The sequence below is a fragment of the Pan troglodytes genome, chromosome 2 (assembly GCF_028858775.2).
Source record: "Pan troglodytes isolate AG18354 chromosome 2, NHGRI_mPanTro3-v2.0_pri, whole genome shotgun sequence".
In the NCBI taxonomy this organism is placed as follows: Eukaryota; Metazoa; Chordata; class Mammalia; order Primates; family Hominidae; genus Pan; species Pan troglodytes.
Genome location: NC_086015.1, coordinates 68,607,033 through 68,628,884, shown reverse-complemented (window position 1 = coordinate 68,628,884; position 21,852 = coordinate 68,607,033). Strand labels below are relative to the sequence as shown.

At 38.5% G+C, this 21,852-nt stretch overlaps 1 protein-coding gene across 4 annotated transcripts in view; it reads left to right on the top strand.

Moving 5' to 3' along the window:
- ADAMTS9 (ADAM metallopeptidase with thrombospondin type 1 motif 9) overlaps positions 1–21,852 on the top strand; it is a 175,441-nt gene that overhangs the window by 29,978 nt on the left and 123,611 nt on the right. For 2 of the 4 annotated variants that reach the window (XM_528704.8, XM_016941458.3), the window contains exons 5-12: positions 2,165–2,248; positions 2,349–2,464; positions 3,428–3,468; positions 3,581–3,686; positions 6,934–7,080; positions 8,323–8,464; positions 10,057–10,161; positions 16,102–16,247. In XM_528704.8, coding sequence (XP_528704.3) covers positions 2,165–2,248; positions 2,349–2,464; positions 3,428–3,468; positions 3,581–3,686; positions 6,934–7,080; positions 8,323–8,464; positions 10,057–10,161; positions 16,102–16,247 — 887 coding nt within the window. The remainder of the gene's footprint in view (positions 1–2,164; positions 2,249–2,348; positions 2,465–3,427; positions 3,469–3,580; positions 3,687–6,933; positions 7,081–8,322; positions 8,465–10,056; positions 10,162–16,101; positions 16,248–21,852) is intronic. The other 2 variants (XM_003309854.6, XM_016941459.3) reach the window with 1 other exon arrangement.

Below are 21,852 nucleotides of genomic sequence, written 5' to 3'. Positions count from 1 at the left end.
ATTAGGGAGGCTGGTTGTGAACCATAGTCACCTGTGGAACTTCTAAAAATAGCCTCTTCCCCAGGATTCTAATTAAGTAGCCTGGGGAGTGAGGCCTAGGAGGCTTTCATTCTATTTTTCTACTCCCATTTTGAATTAAAAACACAGTAAATTTGCATGATTTTTTAAAAATCAGAACCAAAGACTATTGTTAAAAACTAAGTATCATTCTCTATGCAGACTTCCAGGCCCCCTTCCCAGAGGCAGCCACTGTTGAAAGTTTTTGTATATGTTTCTAACAAGCACTGCCCAATAGAAATATAATGCAAACCACATATTTAATTTCAAATGTATTTAAATTTTAAAAAATTCCTAATTTTAAATTTTCATGTAGCCACATTAAAAGAAAAAGTTTTTAAGAAAATGGCCAGGAGCAGTCACTCATGCCTGTAATCCCAACATTTTAGGAGGCTGAGGTGGGATAATCTGAGGCCCAGAGTTTAAGACCAGCCTGGGCATTATAGCAAGACCTGGTCTCTATTAAAAAAAAAAGCAATTAGCCGGGTGTAGTGGCATATACCTATAGTAGGCTCAGGTGCTCGGGAGCTGAGGTGAGAGAATCTCTTGAGCCCAGGAGTTTGAGGCTACAGTGAGCCTTGATTGCGCCATGCGCATCAGCCTTGGTGACAGAGTGAGACCCTGCCTCAAAAAGAAAAAGTGAAATATAAACAGGTAAAATTAATTTTAGCAATATGTTTTATATCAAATATTATTTTAAAAATTATTAATGAGATATTTCACTTTTTTTATACTAAGGCTTCAAAATCCAGTGTGTTTTACACTCTCAGCATACCTCAATTTGAGCTAGCCACATACCAGTGCTCACTAGCCACTTGTGATGATTGGCCACTGTTGGGCAGTGCAACTGTAGGTATTTCTTATGCAAACATGTTTGCATATACAGCTTCTTTTCAAACAGGAGGCATTTTCACATACTGTATTACACATTGCTGTTTTTTGAACGATTTGAGATGGTTCCAGAAAAGCCCGTATAGACCTCCTGTTTCTCATTTTCAGCCGTAGCATAACTTTTCTTTTAATAGATGAGCCCTAATTTACCTGAACTAAAACTTATTTTTAATAAATCCCCCAGATGAATGTGAAAAGCAATCCTGTTTGGGCATAGCTTTAGGGTTTCTTCTTCCCCCCTTGTGGCCTATGGTACTCCTTGCCTTTTTGTTCACTGCTGTGACCCATTCCCCTCTGCGCCCCCCAACCCTGCCTGGCCTCCGTGCCCCTCTCACCCCCACATGCCGCTCAGTCCCAGATACTCCAGCCCTCTCATGCCCATGAGGGAAGGGAACATCTAATCAGGCCCTGCACATATGCACAGCCTCATTTTCACCTCTTAATTTCAGATCTCTCATAAGAATTTTGATTATGAACATGGACTTTGGGTCAAACTGCCCTAGGTTGAGAGTTCTGGCTCTGCTACTCACCAGTGTGTAGCCTCAGACAAGTGACTTAATTTCTCTGAGTGACTTAGTTTCCTCATTTGTTGAACAGAAATTTTAATAGTACCCAGCCCAGAGTTTTGCTGTATAGAGACTAAATGCATTTGTGTATTTAGTTTTCAGCCCAGAGTTTTGCTGTGTAGAGATTAAAGGCATGTGTGTATGTAGTTTTCAGCCAGTTCACAATAAGCATTTAGTAAATGTTAGCTCCTATAATTAATTATAATACTGCAAAAATAAAAACCCCACCAGGTTAACGAGGTTGTCAAGGACACAATGGGTGGCAAACATTAAAGAACAGCAGTGTTGGCTAACATGCACCCAATGTGAGATTCTATAAGTTGGCAATCCAGGACTTCAGATGAGAGGGAAAGAGCCTGATGGAATATTAATATCCAGTGTTCTGGTACAGAGAACTGTTAAGTCACGTGGCAATGCAATTTCAGAGGAATTTAAACTTGTTTGAATTCACTGTTATCTAAAACTGTGATCTATGAATTTTACGAAGAGACTTTACAAAAAGGATTGTTGAGTGAATGAAAAATTCACAACCACAAAATGCATATGTTGCAAGAAACGTAAAAAAGAGGTGGAGCCCAACGTAAGACGTGACTTGCTTATTGCTTACACGGAGTTCACAATTAACTTTGAAAAATTTATCTCGGTTGCAGGTAGCCTCTATCTATAAAGACCCAAGTATTGGAAATTTAATTAATATTGTTATTGTGAACTTAATTGTGATTCATAATGAACAGGTAATAAAGTTTTTTTCTTTTTTCTTCTATCTGTATCCGAAATGGCATATCTAATTGGGATTGGTACAACAGATTAACCATAATTCTTCTCTGTATTTAGGATGGGCCTTCCATATCTTTTAATGCTCAGACAACATTAAAAAACTTTTGCCAGTGGCAGCATTCGAAGAACAGTCCAGGTGGAATCCATCATGATACCGCTGTTCTCTTAACAAGGTATATGGATTTCTTATTCCTCAGATCTTTCAGTCTCAGGTCAAGTTGATGGGATGTGGTCATGCATTCCTAATAGTCAGCTGCTAGTGGAGGGTTTCTCAGCTTAGGCACTGTTGACATTTTGGGCTGGATAATTCCTTCTGTGCATTGCAAGATGTTTAGCAGCATCCCTGGCCTCTGCTCACTACGTATTAGTAGTACTCCCTCCCCTCAGGTGTGACAACCAGCAATGTCTCCAGACATTGCCACTGCCCCCCGTGGGGAGGGCAGAATCACCTTGGCTGAGAACCACGAACCTGTAGATACCAAGTGAGGAATAAATGTGTTAGGCAGACCTGAAAATACATGCCTTATATAACAGGCAAGGGCAGCTGCTATTCGGATGGACCTGGCGTTGCCATGTAGTATATGAGTTCAGTGTTGCCAGCTTTTGTGATTTTGCAAAAGCCAGAAAAGTGAATTTTTAAAAAATGTGAAACCTCCCAATTTTTCTATGGTAGCTACTATCTCAAAACGTTATAACACTGTAGCAACAAAGAGGCGTGCTGGCTTAATTGTGCCTCCCACCTCCTGCCATCTCGATTGTGGTCATGAGCACGTCCTCTTAAATGAAAGTAAAACAAAGGTGTCTTGCACCTTCTCAGGAATGTTCTCAAAGAGTCTTTACGAAACTGGAATCATTTACCCCAGGGTATTGGGAAAATCCTGGTTGGAGAGATTTCTTACTGCTCTGTGACCACCCTGACCACAGAAGAAAACTTCTTAATGCAGTAGTTTATAATTCTTAAATCAACAATTCCAAAAATTTTTTGAGTTTTGAAACTCTAGTCTTATGAATTTGCTTTTTTTAACCCCCACCCCAAAGTGTGTACTGTTGTGAATGCCTAGACGACCCTAAAGTATTTACTTGTATTGACATTTACTCTTTGATGTCATCAAGGCCTAAGTCTGCTTTGCTTTCAGACAGGATATCTGCAGAGCTCACGACAAATGTGATACCTTAGGTGAGTTCTCTGTGCGTATCTTCTATGGCTAAAACAGTTTACTACATGTTTTTATTTCAAGCCACAGTTGCTTTTTAGAGTAAATCCTTGTTGGTTTTTTTCCTTCTAATAGGGCTGGCTGAACTGGGAACCATTTGTGATCCCTATAGAAGCTGTTCTATTAGTGAAGATAGTGGATTGAGTACAGCTTTTACGATCGCCCATGAACTGGGCCATGTGTGAGTTACCTTTCAGTAATTTCGTTTAATTTGGAGTGACCTAAACCTTTGATTCCTTCGCATCAGTGAGCATTTACTTGACTTTCGAGTGTGTAAGAGACTTCCCGAGTCATAGTAGAGTTGCACGGTTGAAGAGCTTTGAACGTAATTGGATGAAATGACTTTGACTTCCGAAAGTTGAGTAAATGGAGTGCACTCTCTTTAGTCATAGCTTGTGTGTATCTTCAGTTTAACTGCTCAAGTTTAATACATAAGGTCTAATATTCTCCCTTCCTACTGGGAACTGGAGAAATGGGGTCTTTCCATTCCTTCTACTGAAGCAGAGGATATATTAGCCTAGAGAACTTTCCTGATTTAACACCTTTGTCTATGAGGGTCCCCCACCATTACTGTGGCCCCCAAGATTTTTACAAATCCAGACCATTCCTGATTCTAGTTATACACAGCTCTAATTCTGATATTTAGCACTGGGAACAGTAGTATCCCTTTTTTCAGGAAAGAGAATGAGCAAAGATAGAAAGAAGGAATCGTTTCCTAATTATGGTCACTAAGTGTCCATTATGAAATGGCCTTTCCCTTTTGTTTTTTAGAGATCACAGTTAGAACATGGGGCAAAACACTGCAAATTTACTAGAAATTATTCTGGGTTTTGATCTGCATTATTTTCTTTCTAGGATGATTAAATTACTTATACTATCTATTTTGAAATAATTTTCTGAAAGGATATTAATAGATCAATTACACTATCTATTTTGAAGTAATTTTCTGAAAGGATATTAATAGATCAATTTGTGTGGCAGATGATAACTTTACTTAGAGCTAACATCATTTATTAAACAAGATTTTCATTCAAATATTTAAGGTCCCCTATGTGCAGTGTAGTGTACGAGGCACAGAGGGAGATGCATATACACAGGTGTCTCCAATTTAGCTCAATATATAACAGATATATTTTTAAACTAGTACCTTTCAAACATATATTAAGAGCACACCCCTTTTCTTTTCTCCAGAGGAAATACAGTCAAATACCTCATATTTAGAACATAAAAGAGGTCTGGCTTTCCATTAAGCATTTGTGGCAGGCCCAACTTGCTTAGTCAGCATCGTCTCTATCCTCGTGGTTTCTGAGGCACTTTTGTGAAACTCAAGGAAGCCTTGAAGAGAATTCCCATTCCAGCTTCCCCAGCTTAGTGGCTGTGGGATTTGATCAAGTAATTAAAGCTCTCTATGGCTCAGTTTTCTCATCTGCAAAATGCAGATAATAACAGTACAGGTGTAGAATTCCTTATCCAAATGCTTGGGACCAGAAATGTTTTGGATTTTGGATTGTCTCAGATTTTTGCAATATTTGCATATACATAATGAGATATCTTGGGGATGGGACTCAAGTTTAAGCAAGAAATTTATGTTTCATATATACCTTATGCACATAGCCTAGAGGTAATTTTATATGATATTTTTAAATAATTTTATGCATGAAACAAAGTTTGTGTTACACATTTATGTGTGGAATTTTCCACTGGTGTCAGGTTAGCACTCAAAAAGTTTTGGGTCTTGGAGGATTTTGGATTTGGGGTTTTGAGATTAGGGATGTTCAACCTGTACTATTCATTGGGTAAAGTAAGTGATTAAATGAAATAAGGCATCTAAAGCATTTAGCACATTTTCTGGTGCATTGTGAATGCTGAAAAGTTGTGGTTATTATTGTTCATAAGCGTCCAATAAGCATTTATTATTATTTAACTCCTGCAGTGAGCAAATGTGAGTAACATTTGAATGAAAATAAATTTTCAGCTTATTTACATAATGTAATAAACTTGACTTTATCAAGTAATTGTGGGAGTGGGGAATAAACCTCATCTGGGGATGGGGAATAAACACCACTATAAAGAAACCACTAAGATTTGAATGCTTTTCTTGTTTTAAGTTTGTTGATGCAGGTATTGCATTGATTATGCATCAGGGAACTGGAATCCAAGGCATTCGTTCTTTTAAGAAAATAAATTCTTAAGCATAAGAGTCTCACATTTTAAGAACTATTTCTAAGTTCAACTAAGATCGAGTTTTTCTGTCTCTACTGGCAAGTATTAAGAGGCATAAACTTTAAAGGAAAAGGGAAAATGTGATAAATTAATGGAATAGACTCCATAGGCTTTTATTCCAACTTTTATTTGATGCAAGTCTACATGCTTCTGTCTGACTCACTTATTTCTGAAATCAAGATGAACTAGTGAAGGGAATTTCTCTCTCAATGCTAAATTAATTACATGCATCAATTTTGTGATTGGGGATAGTCATCCAGAGAGAGGGAAGGTGACCCTTCTGAGGTTGTCACCCAGTAGATAATTGCCTGAGCTGAGAATGGCATGTGGGTCACAGAATTGGTGTTTCTGGATTTAGGAAATACTTCCTATTTTTTTTCCACTCCTTCTGGCTAAGCCAAGAATGGCAAATATGTGTTCATGCTGCTGCATTCCCTTCCAGGCCCATAAGGACGTTGGCAATCCTTCATAGCCTTCTCACAGGCGGAACCTGGATTAATTTAAGAACCCTTTTGTGCCTGGCTTTTCAGGAAGCCAGTACCAATCAATTGGTGTTGGCATGAAGCATGAAACTATTTGCCATCTCTGAGTTATGCCAGTAGAATTGGCATGCTTCTGGTTTCCATGCATACCACTACCTTTCATGGGTTTTATTGTGCACAAACTTTGCATGCCTTTAGAATGATATACCTACGCAGGTATATAATTTGTCACCCTGATCCAAAAAAGGGAAGATGCCAAGACCCATAGTGAGCCTCTTATTAGAAAACTCTTGGCTTCAGTTTTTGACACTTCCCTGACTCTTTATATTCACGTTATCATAAGCTGCCAAATTCTTGACTCTATAAGTTGCCCTTTAACAGCTTATTAGGAATTCCAACTACTGTATTCCAGCACCAACTACAGCTTATTCAGAGCCTCTGCAATTCCTAAAAGTACACTTAAACCAAATACATGGGCCAGCCCGCATCTTTTAAAATACATTTTATGCCTTTACACTTCGTATTCAGTTGGGTGAGAATTATATTTTAATCTACACTCTATCTTGAATTGTCTTACATTTTATTCTGCTTACCAGGGTTCAGGTTCTTATCCAAAATGAAGTTAAATTTTTTTCTCTTAGATAGTTGCATTCCTGAAGCAATTAGAACAGCATGATCCCTTGGTGTTTATTGACATTCTCATCATTGTCTCATTGGCTTTAGGTTTAACATGCCTCATGATGACAACAACAAATGTAAAGAAGAAGGAGTTAAGAGTCCCCAGCATGTCATGGCTCCAACACTGAACTTCTACACCAACCCCTGGATGTGGTCAAAGTGTAGTCGAAAATATATCACTGAGTTTTTAGAGTAAGACTTGAACATTCTTTTAGCACAAACTTCTAGTGCCTGGCCTACACGTAGTGAACTAATTGTGGGAAAGACAATATAAAGTCAAACATTCCTTTTGAGTTATTTTTGTTGACATTCCTTGGAGAAGGCAAAAAAAAAAAAAAAAAATGTTCTCTGACATCTGTGTAGTTCATATCCTTGACAGAGTTTAGAAGATTACAGACTGAGCTAAAGAAAAGGTTGGAGTCTTAAAGAGGATGTGGAAATGTTGCTTCATTTTGGGTAAAGTTTTGAGATTTGTTCAGACATTGTGAGAGGGACTATGAATGTGATTTCTTAATGAAGGCCACAGGTATTTATGCACACTTCTAATATAGTAATTTGGGCCTGAAAAGGGGTGGGGTAGTGAGATGATCCCAAAGCAGATTCCGTGGATGAGTGGAAATTACAGCAGCTCCCACATTGTTGAATTGAGGACATTGTCTCTCTGCGTCACTCTTCCTCTCCCCCTCTTCCCTCTCCCTTTTCTCTTTTTTCCCATTTCCTTTCTTTTCTTGTTTTGTTTTTTAAGCTTCCTGCTAGGCTGCTCAAAGATCCAATTACATTATACAATGCCCCTGTGTCACAGATTTATTGCTCTTCTCGCTCAGAAGTATGAAAGGTTAAGTGATTGTCCCAGAGTCACTGGGTGTATATTTCTGCAACCACAGGGAAGAGGAGGCTTTATTAATCAGAACTCAATGGGTGTGAATTTTCCGGGAGAGGTGTTTGCTGAAAACGGAAAGAACCAGAGGGTTGCTGTTTTTCTTTTTAACCAGATGGTGTAAGGTGTTTTCTTTCTATGAGTCATTGATTCGCTCATGCATCCCTTCAGCAAACATTTACTAATCACCTGTTGTCATGGACAGGGCCCTGTGCTTTGATGAAAAAGACACTATCTTTGCCCTTAGAAAGCTTACAGTCTATTGGGAAAGATAGTCAAACATAAACAGATAATTGCTGTGAAGTGTGATCAACGTTGTAACAGGTGTATATTTCCTACTGGCTATGTTGTATTCATTGCATGTGGTTCTACAAAGTAAACAGCAAAAATGTAACTTCAGCATCTGGATTTAATCTTGGATGTAAAGAATAAAGCACATGTTAAAAAGTAACTGTCCTCTCTACCATTACAATGGTGGGGTGGCCTTTACTGTTACCTGGGGGAGACCTTGACAGCCACCGTTCTCACCATCTGTGTGTTTCTGTGTGTTTCCATAGCACTGGTTATGGCGAGTGTTTGCTTAACGAACCTGAATCCAGACCCTACCCTTTGCCTGTCCAACTGCCAGGCATCCTTTACAACGTGAATAAACAATGTGAATTGATTTTTGGGCCAGGTTCTCAGGTGTGCCCATATATGGTAAGTGTAGGAGGGCCACTTCTGCCCTCATCTACTGATTCTGCACTTCTTTTTATTCATAGTTTTCCATTGCATTCTAACTCAACTATAAACTACCCAAGGAAAAGCTGAGAGTAAAATTGCATATTAGTGATCATAATAATTATGAGGATGACACAACAGTACTACTGCTCAGTGTTAAATAGTGCTTTACCTGCACTTTCTCATTTCATCCTCGTGACAGTCCAAAAGGAAGATGCCATCATCACTTTCATTTTACAAGTGAAAGTGAGGCTCAGAGGCAGCAAGGTTACGGAGTTGGGAATTACAGAGCTCAGCTTTTTTCTCTCCTTGTTGCCTTTAATGCCCTTCGACTTGTCCAGGTGACCTAAATTATAGGGACTCTTCTAGATTCGGAAGAGCTAATTCATGAGACAAACATGTTTCTGTGTTTTAGCTTGTCAAGGTAGCATCCTGTGACCACCTGGGGCTTGAAATCATTTCTGGTGGGGCCTCAGCTGGGGTGGCTGTGAGATAGTTTTGCTGCATGTGTTGTGGATGTTTGGGCCAGTGATAACATCTAGCAGTTATCCGGTTGCAGATGAGCAGAACTGTGTTTCTATGGGGTGGCCCATTCTGTCTCTTTGGGGTGGCGTATGTGTGTTTCTTTTGCTGGGAGTGTCTTCAGAGATTGCCTGGTGAATTGAGAAGTACAATAGTATTCCATGGAAATAATAACAAAATTTTGAGTAAACTTGATTCATGGCAATATTTGTTTTTGTGTTATTCATGATAGGAAAAATTAGGAGTCATTGAAATGCCAAGCAAAAGAAAGGTTAAACAAATTATAGGGTCTCCCTTTTATAGCAATTGAAAATGATCTACATCTGGGAACATGCTCCTGCTATAATTTTAAGTTAAGATAACAAGATAAACAATTTTATAAAGTATGATCTCAATTCTAAAAGGGGAGAAAAAGCTACAGAAAAGACTGGGTAGTTTGAAACTTTTTCTATTTAAAAAAATAAACTTTTAATACTTGTGCAACTTTTCTACTATAAGTGTGGTTTATTTTAATAATTAGGAAAGATAAAAAATCTTTTAAAATTGTGCCCTGAAATAGAGCTAAATATAGCAAATGGAATAAATCTAAAAAACAGAGTGTTCAGAGGAGGAAGAAAGCAAGTTGTAAGATATGTCAGTATGGTGCAGTTGTAAAGCTTAAATGCTGTCTATTACTGGAGATTTATATGCATTTGTAGTAAAAGTGTTGGAAATGATGAAGTGATGAACACTGCTCAGGACTGTGGTCACTTCTGGTAAGAAAAGGAAGGGAAAGGAACCTAGGATGAGTACATAGGGCCTTCAGCTGTGTCTGTGAAGTTTTCTTTCCTTAGCTTGGTGGTGGGTACATGGGTATCCATTACCGGGGATAGAAATGTGTTTTATGGGCTGCTGTCTATATTTTAGCATTTATCATACCAAGAAAAGAATTTCCTTCCCCACTTACCCTATGTCATTGGCGAAACATTAGTTGAAAGCAAGCTTTGCTTTGTTTGATACTGCCAAATAAATCACTTGTCACTCAATTGCCGTTTCATTGAATTGAGCAGATGCAGTGTAGACGGCTCTGGTGCAATAACGTCAATGGAGTACACAAAGGCTGCCGGACTCAGCACACACCCTGGGCCGATGGGACGGAGTGCGAGCCTGGAAAGGCAAGTAATGCCCTGTTCTGTCCTTCTGTCTTAGGGCAGAAATGTGCAAGATTTTGGGTGTATGATCAGACACCGATGTTTAGAATATAAGACAATGCAGTCTGTTTTAGCATGCATAATATTTTTTAGAGGACAGACGTTTAGAAGTTAGACAATTAAAAATTGTGAAACTTAGATTATAGCATAATGCTGATACCAGAGAATATACCTATCATTATTGCTTCAATATTAAGACATTCTGTCAACTTAAGACTTTCTCTTATTTAAACATTTCTAAAATTACAGTGTGCCTATGGGAACATTTAATGCGAGATTGTGTTTCTTTTTCTTCTCTTTTGGGGATGGCACTGGAAAGCTATTGGTAAGTTGATGGAACAGTTTAGAATCAAGGAAATATAGAAATATAGTACATCTATTGCAGGTACTACTATGATACCAGGCTTTTGCCAACCGGTGTTATTCCCTTTAAGGAGCTATAATGTCATTCAGGATATATCCAAATCCAAGTTCTCATGAGCTGGTTATAATTGTTCCTAGTGATTTGTTAATAGATAAACAAAATCTGCTACTTTTGTGGCCCAATGGTAACAGTGTCTCATGCACCTAGGAGTACGATTAACTTAACCTTCTGTACCTAGTGTGCATCTAGAAAAATTGGTGACATGTTAGTGATACCATCATCAGCCCAAAAATTTGGTTACAAAAAGTTTTAGATATAAATCCTGATTTTAAAAAAAATACACATGGAAATTGGCATTCTATCTGTAACTTACCAAGGATACAATCTCTGAATGATATTTCTGAGTGTTTTGTTATCCTTATATATTTTTTTCCCTTTTTTCTCTCCTCTTTCCATTGTCCACTTTACTTACTTTTAATAATTTATTCTCATCTCATTTCCTTTTCCTCCGCTTTACCTTATAGAATTGGTAGCACCCAGAATGTTTCTGTGGAAGAGGTCCTAAGAGATGATGGAACTTAATTCCCTGTTCCCTGATCTTATAGACAAGAAACTTCTCAGTTTCTCGTCTCACAATGAGTAACTTGTCCACAGTCACTCAGATCATTTGGTGCAGCCCCTCCCCACCCTCATTTCCTCTACTGCTTTGTCTGAAGGGGCAGCAGGGCCTACTGGAGTGGCCCTAACTCAAGCTCACTGAGCTCCTCCAGTTTCTGCTGGTCAAAGAGGAAGACTAGTGGTTCTTTCAGTGTTAAAGGATCCTGAGGATATGAAAGTTTAAAAATATAAAGTCCAATGCGAAAATAAAAACTTATAATGAAGATACTTTTGTATTTGACTTAAATTGGCAACAGAGTCAGCTCATGTTCTCATTTCTCTGTGGCTGGGACCTCATCAATTGAGAATACAGCTTTCCTCAATAGCAACCTAACACAAAGTTTATACGGATACAAGCGTAATAGCTTCTAGAGCTTTCATTGGTTTAAAGGGAAATATATCTCTTTGGCCAAAGAGTGAATCTTTGCAAGACATGTTGAATCTTTGCAAGACATGTAACTTAGTGGATTGGTGGCCACAAAATCATATTTTGGTCTAAGAATCCATGGCAGCCATTAAAAATTGAATATGACACTCATTCTTACAAAATCAAGATGTGGCCTCAGAGTCCTTCTAAACACAAAGACCCAAACAACTGCTACCAGTTGGTAGGAGATGACAATAAACAAGATACCTATTTGACAACTTGGTTAGTTGGCTTGGGTTAGAACCAGCCCATTATATTACTTAAATTGAATCTGTTTGATCTCAGTGAAATCACTGGTATTTAGTTGTGGTTCTTAACCTGATGGATCCACCCACTATGTCTATTTCTGACACATGTTATTGCTGCAAAAGAAACACAACAACGAAAAATTTTCAATCATGTGATGAAATGACTTGCATTTAGTAAAACTGTCATGAACGTGCTGTCAAGCTCCAGATAGCAGTATGGTTACCCAACCAATTCTGGAATGCAGAATAACTTGGAGGATGTCAATTGTGTCTTTTCCCAATCTTCTGTTTTTGCAGAAGAGGAGGGATCGTAGGGTAATCTTCTATCTTGTGAGGGATGGGGAGCTTCGGGAGAGCTTTCAGCAGACCCTGCTCCTGCTAAACACAAGCAAGTGGGTGTGCTTGTAGCAAGAGCAGGAGCCTTCAAGGCATTCCCAAGGCAGGCTCAGGATGCTTTTGGAGAAGAACTGTGCAGAGAAAATGATAGGCCCATTTTTAGTTGTTTTAGAAAAGTGGCCATGTCTAGCAGCTTTTATTAAAGATGTGGATATATATAAATATCCTGAAAAGTATTTACACATTCTAGAAATGCCAAAGAAGGTGAATATGTTGGCATAGAAATTCTCTGAGTGTTTTGCTTTGTTTCTTTTTCATAGAGTTGCCAGTATGTGCCTTTTCTCTATATGCTAGCACATTCTGCCTCCCTTGGCTGCTGGGTTAATGTTTTTTCTTTCTTTTTCTTCTTTCTGTTCTGTTCCTGCAGCAGTAATCTGTCTTGGGCTGCTGACACAATGTTATTTTGATGAATGACTCACTAATGTCTCTTTATTTTCTCCACTCTCTTAAGTCCTTTAGCATTTTCCTTTTAACCTTATTTGTGAGTCTGAGGTTTGAAACTCTTTTGTTTCAAGTTTCATTTGGACAAAATCAACCTCCAAGTCCCCATTCCAACCTCTTAAAAAGATACATTTCTATAAAATATTATTTAAATGGTTTTGGACATTTTAAACAAAGGCTGACTTTAGTTTGGCTCTTATTTCACCAGCCACTTAATGTTTTGTTATAATGTAATAGTAATTTTGCTATGTGATTATTATCTGTAGAATTTGCCTGGTAAAATAGATTATCTTGGTGCATGTTTCCCAAACAGACCCCATTCCCAGCATCTGTCATATCAGACACTTTTCATATTCCTCGGAAGTTCTTCCTTTCTTTTGGACACCTGTCAATGGTCATATTACTGAGAAATATTTAGTTTCCATATCAGTTTTGAATTAGAAGTTTTCTTTTAAAAAGCAACTATGAGGACATTTGAGTGCAGTGCTAGATGGTAGCGCTCTGATAAACCTACCCCCTTGTTTTGTTCTGAGGTTTATAGTAATGCTTAATGAGAAGAGTGGTCATTTGGAATTTGCTCTTGTGTGGAAGTAAAATCTATAGAATAAAGAGATCCAGAAACTGAAGTCTGAAGTGTTAAGAGGGAAAAAATGTATTTCCAGAAAACTCCTTAGTTTTGTCCTCAAGGTACAAAATGGCTGTGGTTGCTCCAGCCATGGAGTCTGACTTCCCCACAGAATGAAGCCAAAGAGTTCAAAGGGCCTCTTCAGGAATCCTACCCAGTGAATTCTGCTTACATCTCTCTGACCACCTCTATCCGTAGGGAAACTTTGGAAAATATAGGTTCTATTGCCAAGATAAAGGGGAGGATGGATATTGAGTGAATAATCTGGAGTCTCAGTCTTACCTAGCCATCTCATTAATCTTACTTTTGGTGAAAACTTCAGTCCTTATTTAGATGTCGGAAATTGTCCCCTTTGCTCACAGTTAAGAGGCAGCATGTGTCCCAGTTAAGAGTATGCACTGTTAAGTCTTGTCTATATTTCAGTACCATTCCTGCCTCTTTGTGATGTTTGGCATCAACTCCTCTGTCCCTTCATTTTCTTTTCGTAAAAATGGAAGTAATAATAGTACCTACTTCATAGTGTGTTGTGAGGACTAAGTTTGTATATATAATGCTTAGAACAGTGCCTGACAAATATTAAGTGCAGTGTACACGTTTGCCATTATCATTGCCACTGTTATTTAAGTGGGGTCCCCTATGTGCTAAGTTGTATACTAAGTATGTTACATACTTTGTCCCATGTTATACTCCAAATAATTTTGGCCAGTAGGTCCCCATTTTTTGATTGTGGAAACAGACTTTAAGGACTCACCCAAGGCCACAGAGTTGTTTTGTAAAAGAGTTACCAGTCCCAGTGAGACCTGTTGTATTTTGTTAAGTTTTGTCTGTCTAGAACTGCTGTGTCCAATATGGTGGCCACCAGCCACGTGTGGGTATGTTAAAATGTCGACATGAACTGAGATGTGCTTAGGTATAAAATACATCCCAGGATTTGAAGACTTAGTATGAAAAAAAAAAAGCATTAAAAAATCTAATTAGTAGGCCAGGTGTGGTGGCTCATGCCTGTAATCCCAGCACTTTGGGAGGCCAAGGAGGGCAGATTGCTTGAGTCTAGGAGTTTGAGATTAGCCTGGGCAACATACTAAGACCCCCACCCCTAACTGTCTCTATAAAAGATAAAAAAATTTAGCTGAGCATGGTGGCATACACCTGTGGTCCCAGCTACTTGGGAGGCTGAGGTGGGAGGATCACTTGAGCCTGGGACGTTGAGGCTGCAGTGAGCCATGATTGCACCACTGCACTCCAGCCTGGGTGAGAGAGGAAGACTCTGTCTCAAAAAAAAAAAAAAATTCTTGAGTAATGTTATGTTGACTACATGTAGAAATAACAATGTGTTAGATAGATTGGGCTAAATAAAATATATTAAAATTAATTTAAGTTTTTTATTAGTATTTTATGTGACTTTAGAAATTCTTAAATTATATATGTGGTTCATGTTCTGTGTCTACTGGGCAGAGGTACTCTAGACAAAGCCGTCCATCTGTTCATTTATTTTTATATGTATATTTTCTAAGAAATGTTCACAACCACTGTAAAGACAAATATGAAGTGATTTCCAGAGAGTGACGTAGTCCCCACTGCCTCAGTGCGCATTTCATGGGTCCTGAGTCACCCAGGGTTCAGACGCAGAACATCTTAAGCCTCAGCCAAACAGCCCAGGGAAAGGGACGTGCCCTCAGATACTGTAAGAGGATAATTACAAGGGAGGAGGCCAGGCAGACTGGAGAAAGCTTAATTGCACTGTTTAAATAATTGTTTACCAAGCCTTGTGTGGGGGTGGGGCCTGCTATTCCCACTGAGACCTTCACCTACCTCTTCTTTTTCCACCTTCCCTGCATACTGCCCCACCCCCTGGCCTTCAAACCTCTCTGCCTCTCCCCTCTTGGTGGCTGTGTCCTCCCTGGGGATAAATCACGACAGCCGCCACCAGCTCCGCTTCAGAGATCTGAGCGAGCCGCGGGGCGTCACCCTCCTGTGGCCACTGCCGCCACTTTTCCTTTGTCCACTGCTCAGTGACCTCGGCTTTGTGTCAGGGCTTCACACCCCAACAATGGCAGAGGGTCGGAATGACTTCTCTCCTCCCTTGTCCTGCTGAGGAGTTTTATTTTGTTTTATTATTATTTTTTAAACGTCATGGCCTTCTTCCTGCTCCAGGCTGGAGAATCTGAAACCGCTAGTAACAAACAAGTCATAAAGTTTAGGGCTCTCTGTAGTGTGTCCGTTTTGCTTTCGTCTCATCCTGACGGCTTTCCTGGAGTGTGTTTATAGGAATCATGTAACTTGCTTTTTTTTCCCCCCTCTCCAATATAATTAAAATTGGGAGCAATAAAGCATTATAGTTTACCAGACTTGTAACTTCTCTAGGCCTTGTTGATGGAAATTCACTATGCAAATCTTATAACTCATTTTTGCCCTGTCTATAACCACCCTTCCCATTTCCACTCCTGGTTTTTCCAAGTAAACTAATTGAGCAGTTTGAAGCTTGCCATTGGAGTTACCCTGTCAGCCTGGAGCCAGTCACTGGCCAGTTTTATTCAAGCAAGCTGTAAAGGAAGACCCAGCCTAAAATCACTAAGTGTGAGATTAAAATCCCTATAGTTTCCATTATTCATATAGATGATGAACCTGCAGCATTTCAAACCCACACATGGAAAAGAATTACAGTATGGTGTGTTTAAAAGGACAGCCAGTCCTGTAACAACTCACAGCGCCAAGTCTCCCTCACTATTCCCCTTATTAAATACAGCACTGCAAGTATGGATTTTGTGTTCCCAAAGAAATGGATGTCCCCGTGACAGATGGATCCTGGGGAAGTTGGAGTCCCTTTGGAACCTGCTCCAGAACATGTGGAGGGGGCATCAAAACAGCCATTCGAGAGTGCAACAGACCAGAGTAAGTCCTAGAATGTATAACTGTTATTACTGCCATGGCAGGAACATGAAATTCCTAAAGGGAATAATTTGGTGGATGAAGAGCACATTCCAACTTAGAGAGCTAGAAAGAACGTAAACTTCAAGGGCTGCTTAGACCCACGGTACCCAAAGTCTATTCCCAGGCACTTCCCCCTGTGTTATTGTTTACTCTCAAGATCCTTTGTTATTCAAAGTTTTATCTACCAAACAGATGATGGTTTTGTGGTCGGTCTGTTTCCTAGTGTTGACAATCAGGCAGGTCTCACTCTCCCTGCTACACTCAGAGCTTAACAATGAGAACACATGGACACAGGAAGGGGAACATCACACTCTGGGGACTGTTGTGGGGTGGGGGGCGGGGGGAGGGATAGCATTAGGAGATATACCTAATGCTAAATGACGAGTTAATGGGTGCAGCACACCAGCAGGGCACATGTATACATATGTAACTAACCTGCACATTGTGCACGTGTACCCTAAAATTTATAGTAATAATAAAAAATAAAAATAAAAAAACAACAAAAAAGCAAAAACAAAACAAAACAAAAAAAAGCAGGCAAAAAAAAAAGATAGCACACTAATGGAGTGACTAGATAGATTTTCACATGGAAACAAAAAAATTGGACATTTTCATCCAGTTTGTAGACTAATATATTCCTTCTAGTTAGACCTCAAGGGACCTGGGACCCCAAATCAAGAATTACTTTTTATTTTTTTTCTTTTTTTCCCACCAATAATGTGTTCTGTGATAAGGAATTACTTTTTTAATCAATCTAGTTGTATTACAGGTGAGACAGCTGAGGTCCCCATCCCACAACCTGACATTTTACAGATTGGGAGTCTCTTGCCTTTCAGAATAATTCTCATTGTGTGACCATGGCAACCTCTACCAGCCTAACCTTGTTAGGACTGACATGTTTAAATAAAGTCCATGGACTTTTTTCCCAGCATTTGTCATAGCAGACATGGGCGGGGTGGAGGGTGGGGGAAGGTTGTTTATAGATAATAAATTGCTATCTTCATTATAAAAAATGACATCCAATTTTACATGGATCTAAGACATACATAGTTGAAAAGGAATAGAAAATAATAGGTAAGTAAAAGTAAGTAATAGTTTGTATGGCACTTCCTCAGACTTGCCATGGAACCTATTTAGGCTGGGAACCAAGAAGTCTATAGGAACAATTTTTTGATGTAAAAACCAACAACCATTTTTAAGACCCCAGCTGCTTTGGGATTTTGTAAAATGATTTCCCCTAGCAGTCTCATTTATTTTTAATAGCTTAGATCACGGATAGCAAACTCTATTGTACTGAGAAGCAAACAGGTGAAGTAAAGGAACTAAGTAGGCTGGGGTAATACAATAGTTGTATTGTAGAGACCAAGTGCAGGGCACTACTCAGGTCTGGCTGATTGTTCGGCAGTAAGAAAAGAGTCTAATATTGGCAAAGCTTCCGAATCTTTTCTATGAAAAATCTGAATTGTGTGAATCAAAAAGAATATAGCTGTAGGCAACTGGTTTGCAAGCCCTGGTCTCAGTACTCTGTACTACAAATCACAGATGATGATTAATTAACTTATTTTTGTTCATAACCCAACCTTATTTCATGTCCATGTAGTGGTCAATAAGGAAGATAACTAAAGGGCTGTGAGATACAGACTCTGTTCCATAAAACTAACACTGTAGCTACGTATAAAAATGAATAAGCCTTAGATTTTCTATATAGCCTATATTTTGAATTAGTTTTTTAAATATTAGTATAAATATAGATCATGCTTCAAAAAATTCAGACAAAAACATATAGAATATTTTAGAAGTTGTCACACTATTCCTACTTCCTGCCTACTCCCCGTGAGAAATAATCACTGAAAAGTAATTCAGTGTGTGTCATTTCAGACTTTTCAGATTGTGGATGTAAATACATATTATATGAAATAAGTACCACATAATATAAAATAAGTATCATATAATATAAAAGAAGGCTGGTACTGCTTTTTAAACTCAGCTATACATCCTTGTTGCTTGTATTGTTGAAGCTTTAAAAGAAAACCTTGTATCGTAACAACTAATATGATGAATTTTTTACATATTAAAAACTATTTGGTGGCTACATTGAGCAAAGTTATTAGTTTATAGTAAATGCTGTCATAAGGGTATGGATATTGCAAACAGTGACCACTTTATAAGCACTTTAAACATTTTTGACTCAAGGATATTCCATTCAAAAGAAGTGTTTGGCCTTTTTTTAAAATAATACTTTCTTAAGTCTTGAGCAATTCTAGAAGTAATGTGAAAAGTGGAGAGAGATAAATCACTCCATAATTGGAATGGGCTAGACAAAGAAAATCACCCAGTGTAAAGATCTCAGCAGAAAAGGACCTTGAGCTTCAAAGTGCAACAAAGATCCTCACATTCAGAAGTTAAGAACCGATCATTAAAGACCTCAATTAGAGGTCCTTGTCCCTGCTGTTTGCTATGGGAGGTTTTTTTTAAAAAAAAAAAAAAACAACAACAATCCACCTACTTGAGTGTCAGCACTGACATCATTTCATTAAAACTCCTCCAAGTTATTTGCACTTTAGGATGTCCCTGTTAATTGAGGAAGGAGACTGCCTCTGAATACGGAGGTTACAATGGCTCTGGGGGAGTCAATCTGAAAAGAGAAACGAACACAGAAAAGGGAAAATCAGATCCAAATCTCAGTTTAAAAGCTTGTTCAGAGAAATTCACAGAGCAGATGGTTCATTATGTAGAACGTAGAAGTGGTTGCTGTCATGCTTCTCAAGGAGTTTGAGGGGAACAGCTGCCCCCCTCACTGGGAATATGCCTTTTGTCAGTTCGACGAGCCCTTACAATATAATGGAGAGCTCTGTTTTTAGAATCCAAGGTACAAGGTATGTCTCTATTAAGGACACTGGATTTTTTTTTTCTTTTTTCACAATATTTATCTGATTCAAGAGTGTATTTATTTAGCATCCAGAGACTTTATAGTATATTCTTAAGAGTTTTTTTCCCCCTGAAAGCGTAAAAGCCAAAAAAGATAAGTAGCCTTGCCATGTACATGAGATTATGCTCTACTCCATGAACAAGCTGTAGAGACCATATGCTTTCTAATTTTGGTCACAAGATATTTTGGTCTCAACTGGTATATATGGTGTTACAGGTGGGGCCCTCGTATTTTGTCTTTAAGTGCTTTTTTTTTTTATTTCAATTTTGATCCATGCCCTACAGATAAGATGATCATAGTTCTGGTTTGCAAGGACAGTCCCTCGTTCTATCTGTTGCCCTGAAGGAATTATTAATAGCTCCCATTTTCACTCTCAGAACGTTCTTGATTGGGCAATTAATTATATGGTCACCCAGCCTATAAGACATGTGTAATAGAGTAAAATTTAAAATCAGAACCTCCAAAACATAGCTTAACAGTACCAAAACCAGACTGAGCTTTGGAACTAGAAGATGTATTTTCAGGCTTTTGGGCCCTATACTTGTTTTGTGCTCAAAATTTGGCTCAGAGCTTCCTTGTGGCTGAAACAAAATGGTACGTAGAATTGTTACAGTCCATCAAAAACAAAAATCGTGTCAGTTCCTTAGGAAAGGCACAGCATTTTCTTTTTCCAGTGCTTCTATTTTACTTTCAAATTAGGAGATAGGTTAAAATTTAAAAATAATAAACTCATAGATTTGAGGGAAAAAAGATTGTGAACTAGATATTTCCCCCTTAGGCTCTCTCCATAGCAACTGCTTATGAAATCTTACTTTAAAAACATATTCAAGACATATGTCTATTTCATCCAAAAAAATGAATTTCTCATTTGGCTGTAAGGAATTACAGCAAGGCTTTTTTTGAGGCACTCAGTTTGGATGAAGTTGTTTCGAAATGTTGAGAATTGGTTACTGTGGAAGAGCCATTAACTAATGAATAAATAAAAGAATCCAGTTTCATAGACTGCCCCATTTGGAAAGATCATTAAAGATGGGCTGGTACAGCTCCCACCCCATCCCATCTAATCTTTGAATAGCCTTTCAGCATTCTTCATAATTGGCCATCAGGCCCCTTCTTAAAAACCTCCAGGCGCAGGAATCACACTACCTTCTGGGGCTGCCTGTTGTATCTTTAGAAATGTCTTGTGCCAACCCTAAATCTGACTACCCTAATTCATCGTACCTAGACGTAGAAGTTGATTTCTGTTCAAACCCTTTTGCAGACCAAAGTTTAGCTTTCCTTGAGGATAGACTGTACCTGTGATGACCTCTGCAAAAATTTCTTTATAGCTTTGGTATGCATCATCTTGAATTTCCTTTCTATGTATTAACAGGCATGGCTGTGTAATATGTGCTTGAAAGAAAGATCCAATTTGGCTGTGCAGAATAGTAATTACTCTAGCAATTTCCTTAAACCCTTCCTATCCCTATTTGACATGCAATATTTTAAAAGGATCTTAATAGTTGGGAAGTGTGGTTACTATTTTTTAAAGCTATGTTTCCTATTATTTTCAATATTTGCCTACTCTAAAAAATACTGCTATTCAGCTAAATAATTAAATTATAAAATGATTCTTTTCCATGCTGAAAGATGAGTTTGGTTGGCTGAAGCTTTCTCTATTACATAGTCCATGTACATCAGGCAGCAATCACATTGTCTAGGAGAGAGGAAACATATGTAGTTTAGAAGGCCAATTTACATTTGTTAAAGTCATGTCAATAATTAAGGAACAAATTGTAACCTGCCTTTACATAAAAGCAAATCCACTTGCAGACCAACTTTTGATATGGAAAGAGGCCTGTCTTAAGGGAGACAGCCTGGAAGAGAGGCCAGGTCTTGAGCTTCTGGTCAGGGAGAGTTGGGTTGGGCTCCCCTCTCAGCAAAGTCAGTGACAGAATTTGGAACGTAGGACAGTGACACAAGAATAGTCCAGGGATCAGGAAACCTTTTCCATCAGGGCCAAATAGTAAATACTTTAAGCTTTGAGGTTTATGTGGTCTCCATCACAATTACTCAACCTTACTGATACACGGAGAAACAAACATAGACAACGTGGGTGTGGCTGTGTTCCAACAAATCTTTATTTATGGACACTGAAATTTGAATTTCCCATAGTTGACGTGTGTCCCAAAATCTTCTTCTTTGTAAAAATTTTTTTCAATTACTTTAAAATGTAAAACTTATTCTTAGCTCACAAACCATGCAAAAATCAGTGGCGGGCTGGGTTTGGCCCACAGGATGGTAGTTTGCCAAATCTTGTAATAGCTAAACTTTTATTAATCACTTACTGTGAGCCACACTTTGTGCAAGTGCTTTGAATGTATTAATCTAGTTAACCCTCACTACAGCTTTATGAAATAGATATTAGTATCATCTCCCTTTTACAGATAAGCAAACGGAGGCTTGGCAAGATTAAGCAACTTGCCTAATATTGCATCATTATTAAGAGGCATAGCTGGGATTCAAACCCTCTGTTTCCAGAGTCCATGTTTCTAACCATCAGGAGTATTGCCTCTCACATACAATATTTTTTGTGTGTTTATAAAAAATGTTTTTTATAAAAATAAATCCCAAAATACTACTTGCCATGTTATAGTG